The 24386-nt window shown below is 52.9% G+C and overlaps 1 protein-coding gene across 1 annotated transcript in view; it reads left to right on the plus strand.

Moving 5' to 3' along the window:
• The window catches only part of LOC138373553 (DNA-binding protein Ets97D-like), a 514987-nt gene that overhangs the window by 23502 nt on the left and 467099 nt on the right, over window positions 1-24386 (plus strand). Inside the window, exon 4 of the mRNA XM_069339774.1 lies at window positions 14966-15095. Coding sequence (XP_069195875.1) covers window positions 14966-15095 — 130 coding nt within the window. The remainder of the gene's footprint in view (window positions 1-14965; window positions 15096-24386) is intronic.

Below are 24386 nucleotides of genomic sequence, written 5' to 3' on the forward strand. Positions count from 1 at the left end.
TAATACCTGTAAATGAATAATTGGTTGTGGAGGATTTGCACGCCCGTGGACATTTGGCTTCAATCTTACGTTTCTTTTCCCTTTCTCGAGCTGTCTTCTGCCTGGCTTGAGGAGGATGTGGAGGCGTTGAGTGACGGGTCTTTGTCTGGGGCGCTGATTTCAGCAGCTAGGGCGTCGGCTGCATTGCACAAGTTTATTTTGAAAAGGAACCTAAAAAGTCGTTTGAAGATTCCTAGATGGACGAAATAATGCTGTGGTGCTGTGGCTAGCGCTGTGAACATCGTGAACAGCATAGAATCACTGATATTCGAACATTGTACCCAGTCATTATCACACTCGGGCTCTTCTCTAATACTATCATGGCTAAATAAAACAGATTATATATATATTTTGATAATATTTGGCGATGCTGTGGTCACACGCTGAACAGCAGTGCTGTGCGCTCATGCTGCGAGCACCAGCCGTGGTTGCTCACTCACTACTGAGGCTCTGACACCCGGCAATGTGGACTATGATTTTTTTTTAAGATGGCGTCTGTTTACAAGAGCCCTGAGGAAGCTGATGTGAACCCCATGTAGCCGCGGGAGTTTTGAATGGAACGTGAAAAATAAAAACACCTGGAGGCGTGTTGCGCACCTGAAGCCTGGGCCTGCAGGCGCGTTGCGTAGTTAAAGAGTTAAACGTTGCTGTGTGCCCTTGTCTCAAGGTGACAGTCACCTGTTTTGCCTCCGTCATGCAGCCTGTTGGGTCAACAACACATTTGACCCGGAGTCTTGTGAATCGTGTTCTCTGCTTGTGCTCCAGTTTTATTCTGATGTTGCTGTTTGGTTCCCACCCGGATGCCCCGAGGCTGCCCTGTTTTGGTTTTAGAGACCCGGACCTGAGGGCGTTAGTCGCTTCGACTTTGGCTTTTTCCGTGCTCCCTGGTCCTTCCCCTGTGGTTCATCCTGCACCTCCCCCCCCCCCCCGTTTATGGCTCCCAAATGTCTGAGGGTTTTCGATTCGGCACAGGGTTTAGTTGGTAAAAGAGGCTCGTGTGGCTTCGGAGGCTGCCCCATTCAGGTCAGAGACGTAGGCATTTGAGCCGGTTCCTCCTGCCGAGGCTTCTGGGTTCCACCAACAGGCCCCCTTCTTGTCTGCCTTTCCCCTGGATTTTGCCTTTTCTTCGGGGGTGGAGGGTTTGGAGGACGGCTCTGCCCCGGGTCCCGACGTGGGGAATCTTGGGGCTGGGGAGGAGTCGACCTGGGGGCCTTGGGCCCCCTTTGACCCCCACTTGGGTGCTTTTGCCTTCCTTGCAGGACTTATTGTTGCAGGGGGAGGGGGTTTCTTACCCCCTTCCCTGTATTAGTATGATTTGGGTTCGGTTCCAGGCACCTTTGGGTACGTCGGCTCCGTCTTTCCAGAGGTTTTCTACTTCCCATATCACCACAAAGGAGGCTCGGGAGGCTCTTGCTGCATACCTATTGCGAGACCCAGTTTATGCTTCTGTGACGGATCCATCCTCTTTCGAGTTCGGTTCTTCTTCCCGCTTCCCGCGTTTCGAGGTTCCGAAGTCTTCCTGGCTGGCAGACTGCCCATTCTTTTTTGTTGAAGGCGTGGCATGGGTTCTGTCGGACCCGCACGCTTGATTGGCGTGAAACTTCTACAGTTCTGCAGGTTTACCTGGGGGGCGAGTTTGAGCACCTTAATGCATGCTTGTTCACTCTCGTGCTTTCTCGGGATGTTGGCCTTTTCCAGCTTCACATGCAGGTTCCTCTTCTTTCGGCATCGTTGGTTGTGGAGGATTTGCACGCCTGTGGACATTTGGCTTCAATCTTACGTTTCCTTTCCCTTTCTCGAGCTGTCTTCTGCCTGGCTTGAGGAGGATGTGGAGGCGTTGAGTGACGGGTCTTCGTCTGGGGCCTATGTAGATAGGTATATAGAACATGTGTAATAAGAACTATAGCAATATGGTGGGAGGAGCAATGTTAGCGAGTAAGATGTTGTAGTGAGGGAGACTGGCTGGGTGTGGCTGCTCTCACTCGAGGTGTTCTGAATGTGTTCATGGCCAAATGCTCCTATTGGCCCATACGAGGCAGCTCCTATTGGCCCATACGAGGCAGCTCCTATTGGCCCATACGAGGCAGCTCATATTGGCCCATACGAGGCAGCTCCTATTGGCCCATACGAGGCAGCTCCTATTGGCCCATACGAGGCAGCTCCTATTGGCCCATACGAGGCAGCTCCTATTGGCCCATACGAGGCAGCTCCTATTGGCCCATACGAGGCGAGGCAGCTCCTATTGGCCCATACGAGGCAGCTGCTATTGGCCCATACGGGGCAGCTGCTATTGGCCCAAACGGGGCAGCTCCTATTGGCCCATACGGGGCAGCTGCTATTGGCCCAAACGGGGCAGATGCTATTGGCCCATACGAGGCAGCTGCTATTTGCCCATACGAGGCAACTGCTATTGGCCCATACGATGTAGCAGCTATTGGCCCATACGAGGCAGCTGCCATTGGCCCATACGAGGCAGCTGCCATTGGCCCATACGAGGCAGTTGCCATTGGCCCATACGAGGCAGCTGCCATTGGCCCATACGAGGCAGCTGCCATTGGCCCATACGGGGCAGCTGCCATTGGCCCATACGGGGCAGCTGCCATTGGCCCATACGGGGCAGCTGCCATTGGCCCATACGGGGCAGCTGCCATTGGCCCATACGGGGCAGCTGCCATACCGAAACACCAGGTGGTGTTTGTTTATGGTCGGGGTGCGGCTCGCCGATGACTACCCCCTATCCCACGTGGGGCGTTTAAATTATAGCACTAGACACGAAAACAGCTATTAATGTATTGCGTGGTTTCGGTTTTGTTACTGAAATCATCTATATATGTATTGGGTGGTTTAAGGGTTAAGGGTTAATGTAAAATAAAACTTGAAAACTGTTCAAAACCTGGTTATGGAATGTTTTTATTTGGGACCCTTTCCCAATGACCTTTCTAGCTCCTCAAGCTGAATTCTAATATCACCAAGCTTCAGCCCAACAGTCCTCCAGTAGACCCCAAGCTGAGCTCTGGTATCACCAAGCATCAGCCCAACAGTCCTCCAGTACCCAAAGGCTGAGGCTTGGTGGTACCCAAGCCGAGCTCTTGTATCGCCAAGTCCTGGCCCAATGCTCCAGTCCTCCAAGACTCGTCTCTTGCCTAATAGAAGCTAAAACCAGAATCTGGATCACTCTACAAGACAAATTGGAGCTTGAGAGATCATAAATCAACCCAAAACAGATAACAATATAGGTGCAAGAAAGGAAGCAACTGCTCAAAGAAAATTAGCCCCCCCTTCCCCCTATGACAACGAGGCAAATGATTGTTGCTGCTGGGTAACTTGCCCTCATCCTGTTGTCCCTGACCACCATTAGAGGGCAGCCCACATCACCTGGGGTTTCTGCAAGCCTGTTTGCTGCCCCCCCTCCCCCTCACTTGGGAGATGTCTTTTTGAGAAACCCCAAAATCTCTTGGAGGTGTGGGACAGGGCAGGGGCGGAGCTCTACAGGGTGCCTACCCGCAAACAGTATTTCATTATGTTCGTTACTTCATTTCTATTTGAATGGCCTCAGTAGGTCCCCGAGTTTACTCATAATGATGTCTGGGTTTTATGTATGGAAATCAGAAAAGCCAGATAGGACTTGCCTGTGGAAGAACAGCAGCAGGAGAGGAGGGCCTGGGGCAAAGAATAGCAGCCATAACAACCAAAGGATATCCAGCAGGAATGAGAGGGCAACATCATAAGAACCTGCAGAAATCTCGAGCCTGTATATTGGCCATGGGCAGAATGACAAAGAAAGGCATCAAAGCAGCAAACATGCACACAGCCATAGAGCAGGAACAAATAGCGAACTAGCCGAACCAAACAACCACACAGAGAACCTTAGAAAGGCAAGCCTTGAAATGTGAGAAAGAAGGTGACAGTGCTTCAACCCCAGGCCGATTTTCCTCCAAGGGGGCCCGATGGCTAAGTGGACAGCGCTCTGGGTTCGTAGTCCTAAGGCTCCAGGTTTGATCCCCAGCGGAGATGGAAACATGGGCAGAGTTTCTTTCACCCTGATGCCCTGTTCACCTAGCAGTAAATAGATACCTGGGAGTTGGACAGTTGCTATGGGATGCTTCCTGCAGATGTGCAACAAAAAGGAGGCCTGGTCAAGGACCGGGCCGCAGGGACGCTAAGCCCTGCAATCCTCTTAAGATAACCTCAAGAAGATAATCCCCTATGTGTGTGATGAGCATGAAAAGAAGTCTGCTTTTCTGTGGGGAGTCCCTACTGCTCTCTGGAACTATTGGACTGATAAGCTATATATTAGTCGGGGCATCGGTCAATGGAGTTCAGCCTCCCGGGGACCATGGCCAGAACCTGGCCCCTTCAGAGAGGCAAAGGGAGCAATGGCCTATAGAAGCCCCCATGTGGTTGGGGGCATTCCATGTATGCCATCGACCAGAGTTGGCACCCAGAAAGGTAGGCATAACCAAACAAATTCCACTAGGTAAGAAATTGCGACAGAAAACTGAACAGGGAGGAAGAACCCCTAGAACTTAAGGAAAAAACAAACAAGCAAATGTCACACATCACCGCCGCACCGCCTGTTCACACTGCTCCCCCATGCCGGTTACCCAAGTCATTCAGTTCGTTGGCTGATGTGCTCTTGGGCGGACGTCGACTCTGGCTTCAGAGTCTAAGCAGTGTTTATCTTCATGGCGTCCTCTGCTGTTTGTGGTGTGTGACCAGGTGTACCTGAAGTGTACTGGGGCTGCATGCACTTCGGGCAGCCTTTTCCAAGTCCCCTTTGAGTACTACTCTTGCGTGTCAGGCTTATCTTCCCTGGTGCGTTCGGGACACCATTTTCATAGAGGTTTTTGCTGCTCAGCATTTACCTTGCCCTTGGGGCCAGCTGGGGTTTAATGTCCCTTGTTTGGCCTTGCGTAGGAAGTGGTATTGTTGCTGGTTGGGGCATCAAGGTGTTGCGCAGCCAGCTTACCTATGCAGCGGCCGGTTCCTGTTTTCTCTGGGGACGTACTTTTGTGGGATTTTTCTTTTCATTTTTGTTTTATGTGGCTATAGGACCTCTTATAATATTTTGGTGGCCCTCCACTAGGACCCTGGGATTGTACACGTTGCAGGGGTGTCAGTGTTGTGATCTCCCGCTTTGTTAATTTTGGGTCTACCTAGTTAGCAACACCTTGCCTGTGCTTCCCATAGCAGTCAGCCAACGGGCCCCAGAAAACCCTGTTAGGGCTCGGTGGACCTATGGATGCGTCTTCCGAGTTCCGGCTCGGGAAGACTTCGGGGGGCTGCCCCATTCAGGGTGGGGATAGAAGCATTCAAGCCTGTTCCTTCTGCTGAGGATTCTGGGTCCTGCCAGCAGACCCCTTCTTTACTGCCTTTCCCCTGGACTTTTCTTCAGGAGAGCTCGCATTTTGGGGGCGGTTTTCGCCTCCGCTGAAGTTTTTATCTTCCCATTGCCATTCTCTCTGTTTTGTTCTTCTTTCCTGCCCTGTCTGTTCTACTAGGACTGGTTGGGTGTTAGTCTCTTTGCCCGGTCTTGTGTTTGCTGTCTGTATTGGGTACTGGGTCCTGGGTTTGGCGAGTTTACTGATACTGACACGTTCCTGTGTCAGTGCCCTGTTGGTTCTGCTGGCTCCCCTGCCTTCGGCCCTCTGGTTTCGGTACGTTTTTCTGGCTGTTTTCGTCAGGGGTTTTGCTGGGTCATGGGTCTGGCCCTTCTTTTGTGGTGCGTTTTCTGCTGGCAAATATGGTGGTTTGGGCTCCCCCAGATTCTTTTCTAGGTTCCTTTGGGTTCTTCGGTTTTGTTACGGAGGTGTTTTCCTCTCGGGTTTCCCTGTGGATGTTCAGGTGATCCTTGGTAGTTGCCTCCTTTGCATCCCGGACTAGCCTCTTCTAGGGTTTCGGGGGTCTTCCTGGCTTGCAGCCTGCACTCCTTGGATCTTGGCAGGAGTTTTGTGGTCGTGCTGGGGCTCTGGCTTTGCTTGTCGAGGTGGACCTTTGGTGCTTCTTTTGTGCCAGTGCCTCCTCCAGAGCCGTCTTCATCCATTGGCAAGGCTCTGTTCACAAGTCGGCTTCTTGCTTTTCTTTTTTCCTTTTGTTATTGTATTTCCATTTTTGTTTCTTTTTTTTTTCTACCTCAGAGGGGGTAGAGCTTGCCGGGTTTGGGTTCCTGGTGAACTGGCGGAAGTCCCATCTGGTCCCCTCCCAGGTTTGGACCTGGCTGGGTCTTGTGTGGGACTCTTCGACCACTTCCTTGTCTCTCCTTCCGGAGTCTCTCCTTCCGGAGTCTCTCCTTCCGGAGTCTCTCCTTTGGCTGTGGTCCCACATGTGCTTGTTTCTGGGGGGCTCCTGGATCACCCGGCAGTTGCAAGACTGGTCAAGGAGGAAAGGGGGCATTCCTTTACCTCTTTCCTCCAGTTCAGCTGTTGCTCCAGGTCCTACCTCGCTTGGAGACTTACCACGAGAGAGAGAGAGGCGTCCTCTTGGCTCCATCGTGGCCAAGGTTCTGACTGTGGTCCCCGGTAGGCCTAGAACTCCATTCACACTGATGCCCAAGTCTAACGATATACACATCAGCCTGGATAACTCCGGGGAGCCTCCAGGACTCGCCCAGAAAATGGTGTTTCATTACATTCAACGCTGTTTTATTTTGTTTTGTCTGTTTCATCACACTCACCATCACAAAAGTCTGCTGCGATTCCTGAGAGTCTGATGAGCATGGAAAAAAAAAAGTAGCTGCAATGTGTCAATAACCACTGTGTTGCTCAGGCTCTAAATACAGTATTCCCCCTTTCCCCCCCATGCGCTGGAAATAAATTCTTGGCAAAACTTTTTTTTGTTTTTGAAAATGTTAATTACTCTTCCCTGATCTTCCCCTGATATGTAAAAAAAATCAAAATTGTACTTACTTTGGCCACAATTGGGTCCAGAAAATGGGGTGTGACGTCACGATTTGGTGGTTGCCCATGGCTTAGACTCCCAGGGGCAGTCGCTCGCCAGCTTCAACATGCGCGAGTTGCCACAAATATATTTTTGTTCATTTTTTGCGTACATTTCCAAATACATTTGTTTTGTTTTTCCATGCCATATGTATAATGAACACGTACACAATATTATGGCAGTAGAACATCTGTACTGTCCCAAGACGCTGTGTTACATGCATCACAAATGTGTCCACATATATTGCTCATACATCCAATGTTTCATGTTCATTTATGGATATTTACAACATATTTACACACTATACACTATCACACACAATATACATGCACTATCAACCCACCCAGAATTCCGCGAGTATGAGCTGCCACACCCAGCCAGCCCTCCCACACTCCTCCAACACAGATGCAACCAGTACTACGCCACCTCCCTCACCAAAATGGCTCCTCCCAACATACTCCTGTTGCTGTTATTAGACTATGTACACACATTGTATATACCTACGTTCATACGTGTTTGCCATAGCGAACCACTAAGCCAGTATGGTGAGCAATACAAGACTGCCACACACAGTGACATTACTTCGATTCCCTCTCTCCCTTGCCAAAATTCCTCCTCCCACAATACTACGCACAGCGCTACTTATCACTACAATCCTGCTAATATCACAACCCGGGTCACTAAATCCTGTAAATGAATAACTGACCACAAGTTTATTTTGTAAAGGAACATAAGAAGTCATTTGAAGATTCCTAGATGGACGAAATAATGTTGTGGTGCTGTGGCTAGTGCTGTGAACATCGTGAACAGCATTGATTCATTGATATTTGAACATTGTACACAGTCATTATCACACTCAGGCTCTTCTGTAATACTATCAGGGCTAAATAATAGCAGTTACATATACATTTTGACATTAGGCAATGCTGTGGTCACAAGCTGAACAGCAGTGTGTGAGCTCATGCTGCGTGTGCCAGCCTTGGTCACTCATTACTGAGGCTCTCGCACCCGGGAATGTTGCCAATGATTAAAAAAAAAACCAGCGTTGAATGTAATGAAACGCCATTTTCTGGGTGAGACCCGGAGGCTCCCCGGAGCTTTACCGGCTGATATGCTAATGTCAGACTTTGGCATCAGTCATGTGTATGGAGTTCTAGGGCCTACCGGGGACCACGAGCCAGAACCTGGCCCCCTCAGAGAGGCAAGGGGAGCAATGGCCTATAGAAACCCCCGTGTGGTTGGAAGCATTCTGTGTCTGCCATCGACCGGGTCAAGCATCCAGAAAGGTAAGCATTCCAAAACAAACCCCTATTCTGGTGAAAATTGCTACCTAAAGTCGAACTAGTGGATAGAACTCTTCAACAGAAAACAAGGAAACTAGTATGACGTCATACGTCACCGCACCGCTGTCTGCGCAGCTCCCCCCTCCCCGGGAGGGGGAAGGGGGAGCCCCAGACCTCCCACGCCGGCTATCCACCCATCAGTTCTGAGGCTGGATGTCAAAACACGCAAAAAATGCCGACCGGAGGGAGGGAGGGTTGCCGGGGAGCCTCCGGGTCTCGCCCAGAAAATGGCGTTTCATTACATTCAACGCTGGTTTTCTGGGGGGAGCCCCGTCGGCTCCCCGGAGCTAACTACCCACAGAGGAAGGTCAAAGGGACAGAACCGGGAGGCGGATGTTACCTATCGTTCGTTACGGCTCGTGACCCTACAGCAGCCAAACTTTAATTACGTCTAGGGATACCACTGCTGCTCTCTAAAGCGCGTCACCAGTATAACCCCTTGATAAGTAATGAGCACATAAATAAAACTCTTCCTTTAGGACTGAAGAATAGATACAAAATATTATATAGATATATATTCAAGACAGTATAATATCAAAACACAGATGGTTAAGTTAACTTATACAATAAATGAAAGTATTGTCATTGCACGTAATATATAATAGTAAACTATGGCACAACAAGAAATAACAGACTTATCTCCCACATGTTACTCCTCCTGGTTCCCCGAAGCTACTGACTCTCGCTCTGGCGCTACCCACATTCTCACCTCCCGTCTGCCTCATCCCAGGATGAGGGATGGAAACTAAGGACTTTTTAATATTTTAAACTAATTGAACAACCACTTGTTCTCAAAACACACAAGAATGCAATTTACAGATAATAGTTACTTACAAAATATATAAGTACAATGCCACCTGTTTAATTACAGAAGATGAACCATTTCCTAACTAAATAAAAGTGACATCTGGAACTCTCAACTGAACAGGTCCAGCTTTCCCGTATCAATCAGGTAATAGACGTGTGCAAAGGCAACCGCGCTCTTGTCCACTGACGCTGCCACACCATACGACAATTTACCAAACACAATGTGTGTACATATACATGCAATGATAAAATAAAATAATATTTATTTTAAATTTATATACGTATTCTGCTAGGAGTACGTAACAGCGGACACCACGCGCCCCCCAAGGAGGCGAGACAACTGGCAGCAAGCGCCAACCCAAGGCGCCACAGCCCCAAAAATCCCGAGAACAACACGAGAACCACGAGCAGCAAGGCCCCTGCACGAACACCAAAAATCCATGCCCGAAAGACCGCAAGGCCACATCGCTTAGACGGCAGCAAGAGCAGCGAGGCCACGAACGCCACAGGCATGAGGGAAGAACACAGGCAGCTTAGCCGCAAGAACACGGCTGACCACCCGGGACACTATCACCCGCGAACTAGGAAGAACAGAACTGGAGCAACGCAAAACGCGCTCCGGACCCAAACGTCGTGGCACGCAAACAACAGTGGAGGGCCGCCACTGAACACAAACGACACACCCCCGGCCCGACCAACGAAGCACCAACAAACCCTGGACCCCTCTAGAATGCAGCAGCCCCACCCCGCGCCAGAAAAGATGGAGACTGCTGCCACCAAACAACCAAAACGCTAAAACCGAAGGAGCAAGAAAACTCAGCGACTCGACCCCCAGAGGCAAAGGCCCAAAGGAAAGAGCCGTCGAAAAAACACACCGGAACCGAAGGGGCACTACCAACCGAGGAGAAGACAGAGCACGCTGACCAGTGACCAGGATGGTGCAAGCGGCGCACGAACAGGCCGGAGGTGAAACGACGCACAAGACAGCTGACTAACGGTGCAGAAGCAACACCAAGACCGAAAGCAAGCTGAAGCGGCTCCGCCCGCGCCGCACGAAAAGAGGCGACAGTATGTGGCAAGACGACGGCCCCCAACCCCCACCAGAAAACCAAGCCGAGAGTAAACCAAGCTAACAAGAGTAACCACCTAAGAAGGGACAGGAAAAGGAAGGACCGCCAAAATACCCCATACTGCCGCCAAGAGAAGCACGCAGGTGGGACACCTACCACGAAGCCACCCGACCACCAACCGGAGGCGAGACCGCGAGGCAGAACATAAGCAGCCCCGACAAGGCCCCTCCGAGCCCAGGAAAAAGGCGGAGCCGCGGGAAGATCTCGGGCGCAACCACCGAAACCCAGGCGGCACAAGGAGATGGAACGTCTGCCGAACAGAAAAACTCCCCAAAGCATGCAAGCCCGCCAGGAGTTCAGAAATGACGAGTCCGACGCGAGACATCGCAAGACCCCCCAAAAAAAAAAACGGCAGGGCAAGCTAGGAAAACAAAGAAGGCGGAAGGGTTGCCGCCAGAACAGTACCCGAACCAACGGGTACGAACAACTGCAATAGACCGAGACAAAGAAGCACATCACAGGACACAGGCTGACCAACACCTAAGAACACACGCAGAACATCCCTGCTGCAGAGGAGGCAGGAAGAAAGAGCAGAAGCACAAAAACCCCAGGAGAACAACCAGGGGTGGACAATCAGGCAGGGACAGAAAAACCCCCACTGCAATCCCCAGGCACAAAACGGCAGCAAAGTGCCACTCCACAACCGGACACAGGAACAAGGACACGCCACCGTGAAACACGGTACCAATGCACACGTGCAGCAGCAGCAACAGGCACCACTGCAACATGCAACATGTAAATAGCAACTCCCTTCCGCAAAGGCAGAGAATGGAGCAGGCAGACCCCAGACAGGACCAACGGAGACACGACAAAACCCTGCAGGCCCAGAAACCTGCACCAGGCGACCGACGGCGGAGAAACCCCGCTCGATACCCGCTGGATGAGGTACTGGGAGCTCTTTTACACCTGAAGCCCGGCCCAAGGCCAGGCTAGACCGGCCAGAGGGTGGCCCACCAGGCAGCTGCTAGGAGCAGTCCGCCGACCCACATACCCCCCACAACCAGGACGGGCCGGAACTGCCATACGAAAACAGGCTAGTGCGCCCTGGAAGTCCACGGACGAACCAGCAAGAAGGCTTATGCTCGCAAGTAGGTCGTGTAACAAGCACAGACCTCTGATGGTAATACAGTGTTCCCCAAATGTGCCAATAGCACCACTGCACTCCACTGGTACTATCCCGCAAGTTCTACCAGATAGGCGGGACCCAAGAGCCAGAGCTCAAAACCTGCAAGCACAGCCAGTAACCTTACCAGGTGAGTACAGAACCAAACCTGCAACCCCCACACCTCACAACATTAAAAAGGAGGGTCCCCTGAATGACTCCAGCATGGGTTGGACATGCACATGAGGGGGACAAGAAGGGTTGAAAAAAAAGGGACAGTCACTGGTGTGCGAACGGTCTCAGTCGTACAAAAATATACCTGAATAAAGACAGGTATATAAACACCGCATCCAGCGCCCGGCCAAAAGATGCCAGACCGCAGAAACTCACCTGGCGAATGGTGGCACGAACTTGACACGACTCAACCGTGCCCAGAAGACCCTGGGAGCACCGCCAGGTGAAGACACCAGAGCCGGACCCTGCTGGACCCGCAGGAGAGCAGGGAGAGGCGAAGGAGACGGTCCACACCCATGACGCAGGGAAAACCGCAGTGTCCTCCCCACAACTGGGAACCAGGACACCCCCGGCGCGAAGGGGCACATACCGCAGCCAGGGAGAGGAACGAGAGGCGAAGCACTGTAGCAAAAAGGGCGCAAAACACCAGCCCTGAAACACCGCCCGGACCAAAACAAACTCCGAACAAAGCTGGCCGAACCGCACACCCTCCCTGCGGGAAGACGCCAGCCAGGACTACTGCACGAGAAAAGTAGCCAAAAGAGGAAGCTGGAACAATAAAACCAGCCAAAGAAGCAAAGAGCCCAAACAGGAACCCAACCGGGCGACAAGCAGCCCAACCGGGCGACAAGCAGCCCAACCGGGCGACAAGCAGCCCAACCGGGCGACAAGCAGCCCAACCGGGCGACAAGCAGCCCAACCGGGCGACAAGCAGCCCAACCGGGCGACAAGCAGCCCAACCGGGCGACAAGCAGCCCAACCGGGCGACAAGCAGCCCAACCGGGCGACAAGCAGCCCAACCGGGCGACAAGCAGCCCAACCGGGCGACAAGCAGCCCAACCGGGCGACAAGCAGCCCAACCGGGCGACAAGCAGCCCAACCGGGCGACAAGCAGCCCAACCGGGCGACAAGCAGCCCAACCGGGCGACAGACGTTCCAATAATGCGGGAAGTAGCGAAAAACCATCCCGTACCCTCGAGAACACAGAAGCCAACACTAGTCCCGAAGGCACACGAAGGCGCAGGCGCACCCGAGATCAGAAGTCACGCAGAACCCCATCGAACGGGGAAACATGACGAAAACACCGTCCCAAAAAGGGGTGGGAGGAAACATCCACCCACAGGACGGAACCAACCGACTCAAAGGCCAAGGAACCGAGCCCGGGGAGAGGCCGACGCCCAACAGCACGTACGGCGAGTGGGGAGGAAAAACCCCACTCCGCGTAACCACAAGCCCCGCCTAGAGGGGGATAAAAACCCCCACAGGGTCCAACGGGGCCAAGGCCCCCCAAGTCGGCCCCTTCCCAGCCCCGGGAACCTACACGACAGGCCCCGGGGCCGAGCCATTCCCCCAAAGCCCCGGCTGTACCAGAAAACCGGGGCAGCAGTGAAAACACTAATGAAGGGAGCCCACTGGCAGACTCGTACAACACGGCTGGAGGAACAGGCTCAAATTCCCCCGTCACTACCCCGGAAGGGGAATTCCCCGAGACTGCCCGAGTCTCAACACCATCAAAAACCCCGCCCCGAACCTACAGACGGTAAGGAACATAATGCAGGCAGGAAGGGTGATCCAGGGGAAAGACAAGGGGGCGTGGATGGAACCGAAGCAACCAACACCCCCAAGTCCCAAAACGAACTACAGCTGGGCAGCCCCGGGGCTCCCGGGGAGGAAACCACGAGAACGTTGCCACCACCAAGGCTCAAGTGCAACGCCCCCTGCTGCCCGCACCCTGCTTTGTTAGCACAACTGGGTAACCGAGCCACAACGAGCAACCAAACTCGCAGGACTCCGGGTCGAAGGTGTCACCGACCCCACAGGCAGCAGACGGAGGCAAAACAGAGAGTCACCCAGAGACAAAGGGTGAGAGCAACCCTCAAACTCGCTGGAAGCGAGGGGGGGACTCTGGGGTCACATCCATCGGACCCGCGCTCCCCCATGGGTTTCCCAGGGTCCCGAGCGTTTACTATAAGAGGACTCGCGCTCAGGTAATCCCAGGCAGGGTACTGCTAACCGGCACCCAAAGCTACCAAACAACTTTCTAAGAGCTGAACCCCCGGGACGTGTACACTCACGGGGACCTAGCAGGGGTACCACCAGAAAATACTCAGAACACAAGGGACACAAGGGGCAAGAACGAAGGCAGACCCCCCCACCAGGTAGATAAACAAAAAGAAAAAGAAAACCCCGCAAGAGGACAGCGTACCCAAGCGGAACAGAGCCGGCTGCTATGATTGGTAAAGACAAGCTGCACAGTACCCTGCGCCCCACCAGTGCAAAAACTGCCCCTTACTCTAAGGCGAACAAGGGAGACAGAACACCCGAGCACACAAAGAGCGGCCGAAAACCAAGCAGTAAACGACCAAGCAGGGGCAGGACCCAAGGAACTTGTGGAAGGTGGCCCCAAGCCCCAAGGGCAGTACTTACAGGGCACCTAGGGAAGGGAACCCTAGGCGCATGCAGCCCGAGTACTGAAGAATCACTCCCGGCTCACGCACCACCTAGAAAACAGACACCACACTCTAGGTACAGTGCTGAAACAACCACTGGAGCCGGAGCACATAACCATTGCCTATAGCATCAGCCGAAGAACTGATGGGTGGATAGCCGGCGTGGGAGGTCTGGGGCTCCCCCTTGCCCCTCCCGGGGAGGGGGGAGCTGCACAGACAGCGGCGCAGTGACGTATGACGTCATACTAGTTTCCTTGTTTTCTGTTGAAGAGTTCTATCCACTAGTTCGGCTTTAGGTAGCAATTTTCACCAGAATAGGGGTTTGTTTTGGAATGCTTACCTTTCTGGATGCTTGACCCGGTCGATGGCAGACATGGAATGCTTCCAACCACACGGGGGTTTCTATAGGCCATTGCTCCCCTTGCCTCTCTGAGGGGGCCAGGTTCTGGCTCGTGGTCCCCGGTAGGCCCTAGAACTCCATACACATGACTGATGCCAAAGTCTGACATTAGCATATCAGCCGGTAAAGCTCCGGGGAGCCGACGGGGCTCCCCCCAGAAATTGTGTCGGTTTACAAGAGCCCTGAGGAAGCTGATGTGAACCCCATGTAGCAGCAGGAGTTTTGAATCATACGCTATAATCTGTTAGATCCAGGAGGCGTGTTGTGCACCCCCAGTCGAGTGCCTGCAGGCGGGTTGCACAGTTTAGTGGTTAAAAATTGCCACAGTGCAGCAACAAGGGATTGGAACAAGAGCAAGGAGGACCAAGAATCCTGTGTGTGTGCTGGTTTCCCCTTTCCTTTCCCTTTTATAAAAGCAAGAAGCAAGGTATCGTGGTGGTTATTATATTGGTTTAATTGAATGCCTGTATTTCTTACTAATAAACGGGGGTAAATTACTGATTTTGGTTTTCACTAATTCGCAGCTCACTGATGACGACACATTACAAGAACAGTGTGGTACTAGTACTGGTCTCGTACAGATCCAGTTCGTCGTAAAGCCTGATGACTCTGGAGGCCGTATTGATATTTTGGATGTTTTAAAGCCTAATGAAGGTAATGTATTGCTGACAATTTACTTTTAATATTGCTTTCTTGTCATTTGTAAAGTACTGTATTTCAGTAACTGCATTGTTAATGTGCAAGGGTGTTGTTAGTCAGACTGCTATTAATGGGTCTAAATAAATATAATGCATGCCTAAAATAAATTGTGAATGGAAAGTTCCCTTGATTGTTATATTTGGAATACAGTATACAGTTCACTTAGTCTGGTACTCGTTAAACTGGAGGCCACTATTGGGTTTGTTGTGACAACTCTGCTCTCACTACGCAACCAGTTACATTTTTCCCCTTTACAGATTTCACTGCTTCTGTTATGTAACAGCCAGTCAGGCATATACAGTTAGTTGCTTCAAGTAACAGACAGCCACAGTCATGTCACTGCCAGTCAGGCATTCACAGTCGCAGAAAGTCCCTATCAGTCATGCAGTCACAGTTAGTTGCAACCAGTCACAGGCATTTACAGTCAGTCACCACCAGTCAGGCATTTAGTCACAAGCAGTCACACTCCAGTAACAGGCAGTCATTGTCACAACCAGTCAAGCATTCACAGTTGCATCTAGTCACAGTTAGTAAATAATATGAGTTTAATGTCAGGCATTTGGGCAGTCAATTGAGTACCAGCTGGTAGGAAGCCCATGCTATATTAATAACATCCAGACGTGGCTGTAAGATAAGGAAGACTCAGCCATGTCATGGGCAGTTCACAATCCTTCAAGATGACATACAGGCAAGTAAGTCGGGTAATAATTCTGGTTGTGATTCTAAAGAGCTCATCTCATGGTTCAGTAGAGCATGTTCCTGGGAAGTCGAGACTTTTCTGGGGGGAGCCCCTACGGCTCCCCGGAGCTATCCATGGCTGATATGGATACCCTAACTATTTTGCATCAGTTGATGTGGGTGGAGTTCTAGGCCTACCGGGGACCACGAGCTAGAACCTGGCCCCCTCAGAGAGGCACGGGGAGCAATGGCCCATAGAAATGCACATGTGATTTGGAGCATTCTATATCTGCCATCGACCGGGACAGGCACCCAGAAAGGTAAGCGCCACAAAACAAACCCCTATTCTGGTTAACAACAAAAATCGACAAACGAGTGGACAGAACTCCCCCAGGAAAACGAACTAACAAGCATGACGTCACACGAGCCGCGCCGCATGTCTGCGTAGCTCCCCCCTCCCCGGGAGGGGTAAGGGGGAGCCCCAGACCCCCCACGCTGGCGATCCCCGCCCCAATTCCTCGGCTGATGGGATAATGCACGGTCGTGTGGCTCCAGCTCCGGTCTTGTCTCAGTGCTGTGACTTGTTTGCAGTGCTGCTCTTACGGTGGTCGTGTGAGCTGGGAGTAGTATTCTCAGGTACTCGGGCTACATGTGCTTAGGGTCACCTTCCCTGAGTGCCCTGTAAGTACCGCCCTTGGGGCTTGGGGTTGCCTTCCACAAGTTACCTTGGGTCTACCTCTGTTGGTTTTTCGCTGCTTGGCATTTGGCCACCCCGAGTGTTTGGGGGTTTTACTCCCTTGTTTACCTTGGGGTAAGTGGTAGTTATCGCACTGGTGGGGCGCAGGGTACTGCGTAGCTAGTTTTCACCTATGACAGTGGCCGGCTCTGTTCCCTCTGGGTACGTTGTCCGCTTGTGTGATTTTTCTTTTATATTTGTTTTTGCCTCATAGGGGGGTCTGCCTTGTGTTCCCCTCCCCCTTATATTAGGTTCGTTTGTGTGGTGGCACCCCCTGCTTCGCCGTCACGGGTGGACACGTCCCTTGGGTTCAGCTTTAGCAGTTTGCTTGGTAGTTTGAGGCGCCGGTTAGCAGTGCCCTGCCTGGGATAACCCTTAGCAGACCCAGTCTAGGGGCTCTGGGAAACCCCCCGGGGGCTCTCAGGTCCGATAGTGGAGACCCTTGCGTCCCCTCTCGCTTTGTGCGAGCTGAGGGTTGCTCTGTCCCTTTGTCTCGGGGTGACTCTCATTGTTTTTGCTTCCGTCATGCTGCCTGTTGGGTCGGTGACACATTCGACCCTTGAGTCCTGCTGGCTTTGTTGCTTGTTCGTGACTCCATTCACCCAGTCTGCTGATGAATTCCCGTGGGTGCAGGCAGCTCGCGCGTTGCAGGGTAGGATGTTGCAACGCGTTCAGGTTTGTCGCTTCCCCGGACGCCCCGACGCTACCCCGCTTGTGTAGGGACCCAGCCTTGGGGGTTTTGGTCGCTTCGGCCTTGGTTCTTCCACGCCCTCCTTGTTTTTCCCCCTTCTGCTTCCGGCCCCTACGCATCTACAGATTTCAGGGTCGGGGCGGGGCTAGAGGTTCTGAGGTTTGGGCAGTTTCGGGGGTTGCTCCATCAGGGGTAGCTGCGGAGGCATTCGAGTCTGTTCCTCCGGCCGATGCTCCGAGGTCTGACTAGTGGGCCCCTTCTCTTCCAGCTCTCTCGGCTGCCCCGGCTTTTTCTTGTGGGGCCGGGGCTTTGGAGGTCGACTCGACCCCGGGGCCTGGTGTGGAGGCTCCTGGGGTTGGGGAGGAGCGGCCTTGGGGGCCTTAGGCTCCATTGCGCCCCACCTGGATTTCCGTCCTTTTGAGCGGGGCTTGCTGTTGCGAGGAGTGGGGTTTTCTTTTCCCCCCCTCTGCGTACGATTTGGGCTTGGGTTCTGCTCCTCCCCGGGTTCGGTTCCGTGTCCCTGTGGTTTCTTCGGTTCCGTCTTCCGAAGGTTTTCGGCTAACCGCATCTCTACGCCTGTGGTGCGGTCGTCCTTTGCGGCTTACCTCCTGCGTGTTCGCCTCTCGCTCTTTTCTTAATCCAATCCATGCCCCGTTGCTTTGGGGGGTGTTTTGGGGTGCCGCTGTGGGGGAAGTCACGAGATTTTTCCTCTGCGTTCTGGGGTGGGGAGCCTCCTTCGCTGCTCCCCTCCTCTCCAGCATGGGCGCCCTGGCCGCCTCCGGCGGCTACGGACTCGAAAGCTTGTGTCATGGCCCTTCAGCGCCTATGTTCTGCAGGTGAGTTGGTGCGGTTTGGCGTCTCCTTTGTCCTGACGCTGTTTTTGTTTTTGGCAGTAGGAGAGGGTGTACATACGTGCTTGAGAACGTGGCCCGTATCACCCGAGGTGCCTACTGCAGGGCTATTAACCCACACTGAGCAGCTCTTGTTCTCTCCACCTGATTCCTTCCTCGGTTCAGGGGTGTCTGCGGGTGGCCTCTTGGCCCTTCCGAGGCGGCTCCTGCCTGTACTCCTCCTGCCCCTCTCCTATGCTTGTCTAACCTTGCTTAAGTTCGGGGCCCCGCCTCCACCTTGTTCCGCAGTGCAACGGTGGGGGTGCCTGTTCGGTGGTACGTTTTCCTGTGTCGAGAGTGTTTTGTGCTCGCCTCCTTGTGCTTGCAGGATTGGGTTCTGGCTCTTTGGTTCCGCCTCTTCCCTGTCGTTTGCCTGTCGAGAGGTTTCTGTGCTTCATGGGCGCTCTCGTCTCTGCTCTTGGGGCTGTGTATGGGGTCAGCCCAAGTTGGGCTGCCTAATGTGTTTCCTTCGATTGCCTGTTACACTGCACACATTTCTTCTACCGTCCTGGTTGATACCTGGTTGATGGGGTTCTGGGAGTTGTTCTACTCCCCAAGCCTGGCCCGAGGCCAGGCTTGACTTGTGAGAGTTTGGTCCACTAGGCTGTTGCTTGGAGCGGCCCGCAGGCCCACATACCCACCACAGCCCGGTTTGTCCGGCACTCCCTGGAGGAATAAATCTAGTTTCCTCTTGAAGATGTCCACAGTTGTTCCGGCAATATTTCTTATGCTTGCTGGGAGGACGTTGAACAACCGCGGACCTCTGATGTTTATACAGTGTTCTCTGATTGTGCCTATGGCACCTCTGCTCTTCACTGGTTCTATTCTGCATTTTCTTCCATATCGTTCACTCCAGTACGTTTATATTTTACTGTGTAGGTTTGGTACTTGGCCCTCCAGTATCTTCCAGGTGTATATTATTTGATATCTCTCTCGTCTTTTTTCTAGTGAGTACATTTGGAGGGCTTTGAGACAATCCCAATAATTTAGGTGCTTTATTGCGTCTATGCGTGCCGTATATGTTCTCTGTATTCCCTCTATTTCAGCAATCTCTCCTGCTCTGAAGGGGGAAGTGAGTACTAAGCAGTACTCAAGACAGGACAACACAAGTGACTTGAAGAGTGCGACCATTGTGATGGGATCCCTGGATTTGAAAGTTCTCGTAATCCATCCTATCATTTTTCTGGCTGTCGCAATATTTGCTTGGTTATGCTCCTTAACCGTTAGGTCATCAGACATTATTATTCCCAAATCCTTTACATGCTGTTTTCCTACTATGGGTACATTTGATTGCGTTTTGTACTCTGTATTATGTTTAAGGTCCTCATTTTTACCGTACCCGAGTACCTGGAATTTATCACTGTTAAACAACATGTTATTCCCTGTGGCTCAGTTTTTTCCGTTCCCCCTCTCCGCTCGTGCTTTGTGGGCGTCGGCCCCTCCCTAGGCTCGGTTTCCTTGTCCATTGTGCCCGTTGTTTCCGTCCTGTCGGTGGGTGCTTTTCTACGGTCTTCGCCCCTTTTTCCGGGACGGGCCTTCTCCAGCATGTCCACCTCCTCTTGGGGTTTCTGCATGACTTTTGGTCTTGGGTGCGACGGGGTTTTTGTGCCTTCGTCCTTTGTGTTTGCTTCTTTTTGTTCTCGAAGGTTTGGGACGGTGTAGCTCCTTCCCATTTTCTGGTATGTCTGTCGTCATTCGGTTGAGCTTCCCTCCGGTCCTTTCTAGGGCTTGTGGGTCCTCTTCCCGGCAGCTTCTGGGTGTTTGGCCTTTTTGTTCTTTTGTGCATATCTCTTCTCTTCGCGCTGTCTCGGCGCTACTCATTTTCCTGGGGGCGATTTTGCTCCTCTTAATGAGTCTTTTCGTTCCTGCCCTTCTGCGGGATGTTGGTGCGGGGCGGCTCCTTAAGCGGGTTCCTTCCCTGTCGGCTGCACTTGTGGCGGTGGACTTGCACGCTTGTGGCATTTTAGTTTTGGTCCTGCGTTTTCTTTTCCCTCCTGGGGCTGTCATAGGATTGGCTTGTGGAGGATGTAGAGGCGCTTGGGGCCGTTCCTGGGTCTGGCACCTTGGTTTCTGCCGCTTGCTTTCGGTATCGATGTTCCTTCTGTGCCGTTTCGCAGGCTGTCTCGTGCGTTGTTTCTCCTCCGGCCTGCTTGTGCACTACCTGTGCCGTCCTGGTCTTTGGACGGGGTGCTCTCCTGTTTTTCTTCTGCTTGGTGGTTGTGGCTCCTTGGGGTCAGGTTTGCTTTGCCTCGGCTCTCTCTTTATGTTGGCATTGGCCTCTGGGGGTCGTGTGGCGGAGCTTCATGCTCTTCTCAGGCGCAGTGGCTCATATGGTTGTGGCCTTAGGTTTCTTCGTCTGCGGCCGTTCTCCCTTTTTCTGGCGAATGATGTGCCTGCTGCTTTCCGGAGGGGTCCTTGGGTTGTTGTCTCGACTTCGTGTTGAGGAGTGGTTCACCGACCGCCTCCCGGGTATGTCCCCTTGTTTTCTTAGGTAGTCTTTGGTGAAGTAGCTCCGGGGAGCCGTAGGGGCTCCCCCCAGAAAACCAGCGTTGAATGTAATGAAACGCCATTTTCTGGGTGAGTCCCGGAGGCTCCCCGGCACCCTCCCGCCCTCCTGTCAGCATTTTTTTTTGTCAGCTTGTCGCCCGGTTGGGCTGCTTGTCGCCCGGTTGGGCTGCTTGTCGCCCGGTTGGGCTGCTTGTCGCCCGGTTGGGCTGCTTGTCGCCCGGTTGGGCTGCTTGTCGCCCGGTTGGGCTGCTTGTCGCCCGGTTGGGCTGCTTGTCGCCCGGTTGGGCTGCTTGTCGCCCGGTTGGGCTGCTTGTCGCCCGGTTGGGCTGCTTGTCGCCCGGTTGGGCTGCTTGTCGCCCGGTTGGGCTGCTTGTCGCCCGGTTGGGTTCCTGTTTGGGCTCTTTGCTTCTTTGGCTGGTTTTATTGTTCCAGCTTCCTCTTTTGGCTACTTTTCTCGTGCAGTAGTCCTGGCTGGCGTCTTCCCGCAGGGAGGGTGTGCGGTTCGGCCAGCTTTGTTCGGAGTTTGTTTTGGTCCGGGCGGTGTTTCAGGGCTGGTGTTTTGCGCCCTTTTTGCTACAGTGCTTCGCCTCTCGTTCCTCTCCCTGGCTGCGGTATGTGCCCCTTCGCGCCGGGGGTGTCCTGGTTCCCAGTTGTGGGGAGGACACTGCGGTTTTCCCTGCGTCATGGGTGTGGACCGTCTCCTTCGCCTCTCCCTGCTCTCCTGCGGGTCCAGCAGGGTCCGGCTCTGGTGTCTTCACCTGGCGGTGCTCCCAGGGTCTTCTGGGCACGGTTGAGTCGTGTCAAGTTCGTGCCACCATTCGCCAGGTGAGTTTCTGCGGTCTGGCATCTTTTGGCCGGGCGCTGGATGCGGTGTTTATATACCTGTCTTTATTCAGGTATATTTTTGTACGACTGAGACCGTTCGCACACCAGTGACTGTCCCTTTTTTTTCAACCCTTCTTGTCCCCCTCATGTGCATGTCCAACCCATGCTGGAGTCATTCAGGGGACCCTCCTTTTTAATGTTGTGAGGTGTGGGGGTTGCAGGTTTGGTTCTGTACTCACCTGGTAAGGTTACTGGCTGTGCTTGCAGGTTTTGAGCTCTGGCTCTTGGGTCCCGCCTATCTGGTAGAACTTGCGGGATAGTACCAGTGGAGTGCAGTGGTGCTATTGGCACATTTGGGGAACACTGTATTACCATCAGAGGTCTGTGCTTGTTACACGACCTACTTGCGAGCATAAGCCTTCTTGCTGGTTCGTCCGTGGACTTCCAGGGCGCACTAGCCTGTTTTCGTATGGCAGTTCCGGCCCGTCCTGGTTGTGGGGGGTATGTGGGTCGGCGGACTGCTCCTAGCAGCTGCCTGGTGGGCCACCCTCTGGCCGGTCTAGCCTGGCCTTGGGCCGGGCTTCAGGTGTAAAAGAGCTCCCAGTACCTCATCCAGCGGGTATCGAGCGGGGTTTCTCCGCCGTCGGTCGCCTGGTGCAGGTTTCTGGGCCTGCAGGGTTTTGTCGTGTCTCCGTTGGTCCTGTCTGGGGTCTGCCTGCTCCATTCTCTGCCTTTGCGGAAGGGAGTTGCTATTTACATGTTGCATGTTGCAGTGGTGCCTGTTGCTGCTGCTGCACGTGTGCATTGGTACCGTGTTTCACGGTGGCGTGTCCTTGTTCCTGTGTCCGGTTGTGGAGTGGCACTTTGCTGCCGTTTTGTGCCTGGGGATTGCGTGGGGGTTTTTCTGTCCCTGCCTGATTGTCCACCCCTGGTTGTTCTCCTGGGGTTTTTGTGCTTCTGCTCTTTCTTCCTGCCTCCTCTGCAGCAGGGATGTTCTGCGTGTGTTCTTAGGTGTTGGTCAGCCTGTGTCCTGTGATGTGCTTCTTTGTCTCGGTCTATTGCAGTTGTTCGTACCCGTTGGTTCGGGTACTGTTCTGGCGGCAACCCTTCCGCCTTCTTTGTTTTCCTAGCTTGCCCTGCCGTTTTTTTTTTGGGGGGGTCTTGCGATGTCTCGCGTCGGACTCGTCATTTCTGAACTCCTGGCGGGCTTGCATGCTTTGGGGAGTTTTTCTGTTCGGCAGACGTTCCATCTCCTTGTGCCGCCTGGGTTTCGGTGGTTGCGCCCGAGATCTTCCCGCGGCTCCGCCTTTTTCCTGGGCTCGGAGGGGCCTTGTCGGGGCTGCTTATGTTCTGCCTCGCGGTCTCGCCTCCGGTTGGTGGTCGGGTGGCTTCGTGGTAGGTGTCCCACCTGCGTGCTTCTCTTGGCGGCAGTATGGGGTATTTTGGCGGTCCTTCCTTTTCCTGTCCCTTCTTAGGTGGTTACTCTTGTTAGCTTGGTTTACTCTCGGCTTGGTTTTCTGGTGGGGGTTGGGGGCCGTCGTCTTGCCACATACTGTCGCCTCTTTTCGTGCGGCGCGGGCGGAGCCGCTTCAGCTTGCTTTCGGTCTTGGTGTTGCTTCTGCACCGTTAGTCAGCTGTCTTGTGCGTCGTTTCACCTCCGGCCTGTTCGTGCGCCGCTTGCACCATCCTGGTCACTGGTCAGCGTGCTCTGTCTTCTCCTCGGTTGGTAGTGCCCCTTCGGTTCCGGTGTGTTTTTTCGACGGCTCTTTCCTTTGGGCCTTTGCCTCTGGGGGTCGAGTCGCTGAGTTTTCTTGCTCCTTCGGTTTTAGCGTTTTGGTTGTTTGGTGGCAGCAGTCTCCATCTTTTCTGGCGCGGGGTGGGGCTGCTGCATTCTAGAGGGGTCCAGGGTTTGTTGGTGCTTCGTTGGTCGGGCCGGGGGTGTGTCGTTTGTGTTCAGTGGCGGCCCTCCACTGTTGTTTGCGTGCCACGACGTTTGGGTCCGGAGCGCGTTTTGCGTTGCTCCAGTTCTGTTCTTCCTAGTTCGCGGGTGATAGTGTCCCGGGTGGTCAGCCGTGTTCTTGCGGCTAAGCTGCCTGTGTTCTTCCCTCATGCCTGTGGCGTTCGTGGCCTCGCTGCTCTTGCTGCCGTCTAAGCGATGTGGCCTTGCGGTCTTTCGGGCATGGATTTTTGGTGTTCGTGCAGGGGCCTTGCTGCTCGTGGTTCTCGTGTTGTTCTCGGGATTTTTGGGGCTGTGGCGCCTTGGGTTGGCGCTTGCTGCCAGTTGTCTCGCCTCCTTGGGGGGCGCGTGGTGTCCGCTGTTACGTACTCCTAGCAGAATACGTATATAAATTTAAAATAAATATTATTTTATTTTATCATTGCATGTATATGTACACACATTGTGTTTGGTAAATTGTCGTATGGTGTGGCAGCGTCAGTGGACAAGAGCGCGGTTGCCTTTGCACACGTCTATTACCTGATTGATACGGGAAAGCTGGACCTGTTCAGTTGAGAGTTCCAGATGTCACTTTTATTTAGTTAGGAAATGGTTCATCTTCTGTAATTAAACAGGTGGCATTGTACTTATATATTTTGTAAGTAACTATTATCTGTAAATTGCATTCTTGTGTGTTTTGAGAACAAGTGGTTGTTCAATTAGTTTAAAATATTAAAAAGTCCTTAGTTTCCATCCCTCATCCTGGGATGAGGCAGACGGGAGGTGAGAATGTGGGTAGCGCCAGAGCGAGAGTCAGTAGCTTCGGGGAACCAGGAGGAGTAACATGTGGGAGATAAGTCTGTTATTTCTTGTTGTGCCATAGTTTACTATTATATATTACGTGCAATGACAATACTTTCATTTATTGTATAAGTTAACTTAACCATCTGTGTTTTGATATTATACTGTCTTGAATATATAT

Source organism: Procambarus clarkii, chromosome 5 (genome assembly GCF_040958095.1).
Source record: "Procambarus clarkii isolate CNS0578487 chromosome 5, FALCON_Pclarkii_2.0, whole genome shotgun sequence".
In the NCBI taxonomy this organism is placed as follows: domain Eukaryota; kingdom Metazoa; phylum Arthropoda; class Malacostraca; order Decapoda; family Cambaridae; genus Procambarus; species Procambarus clarkii.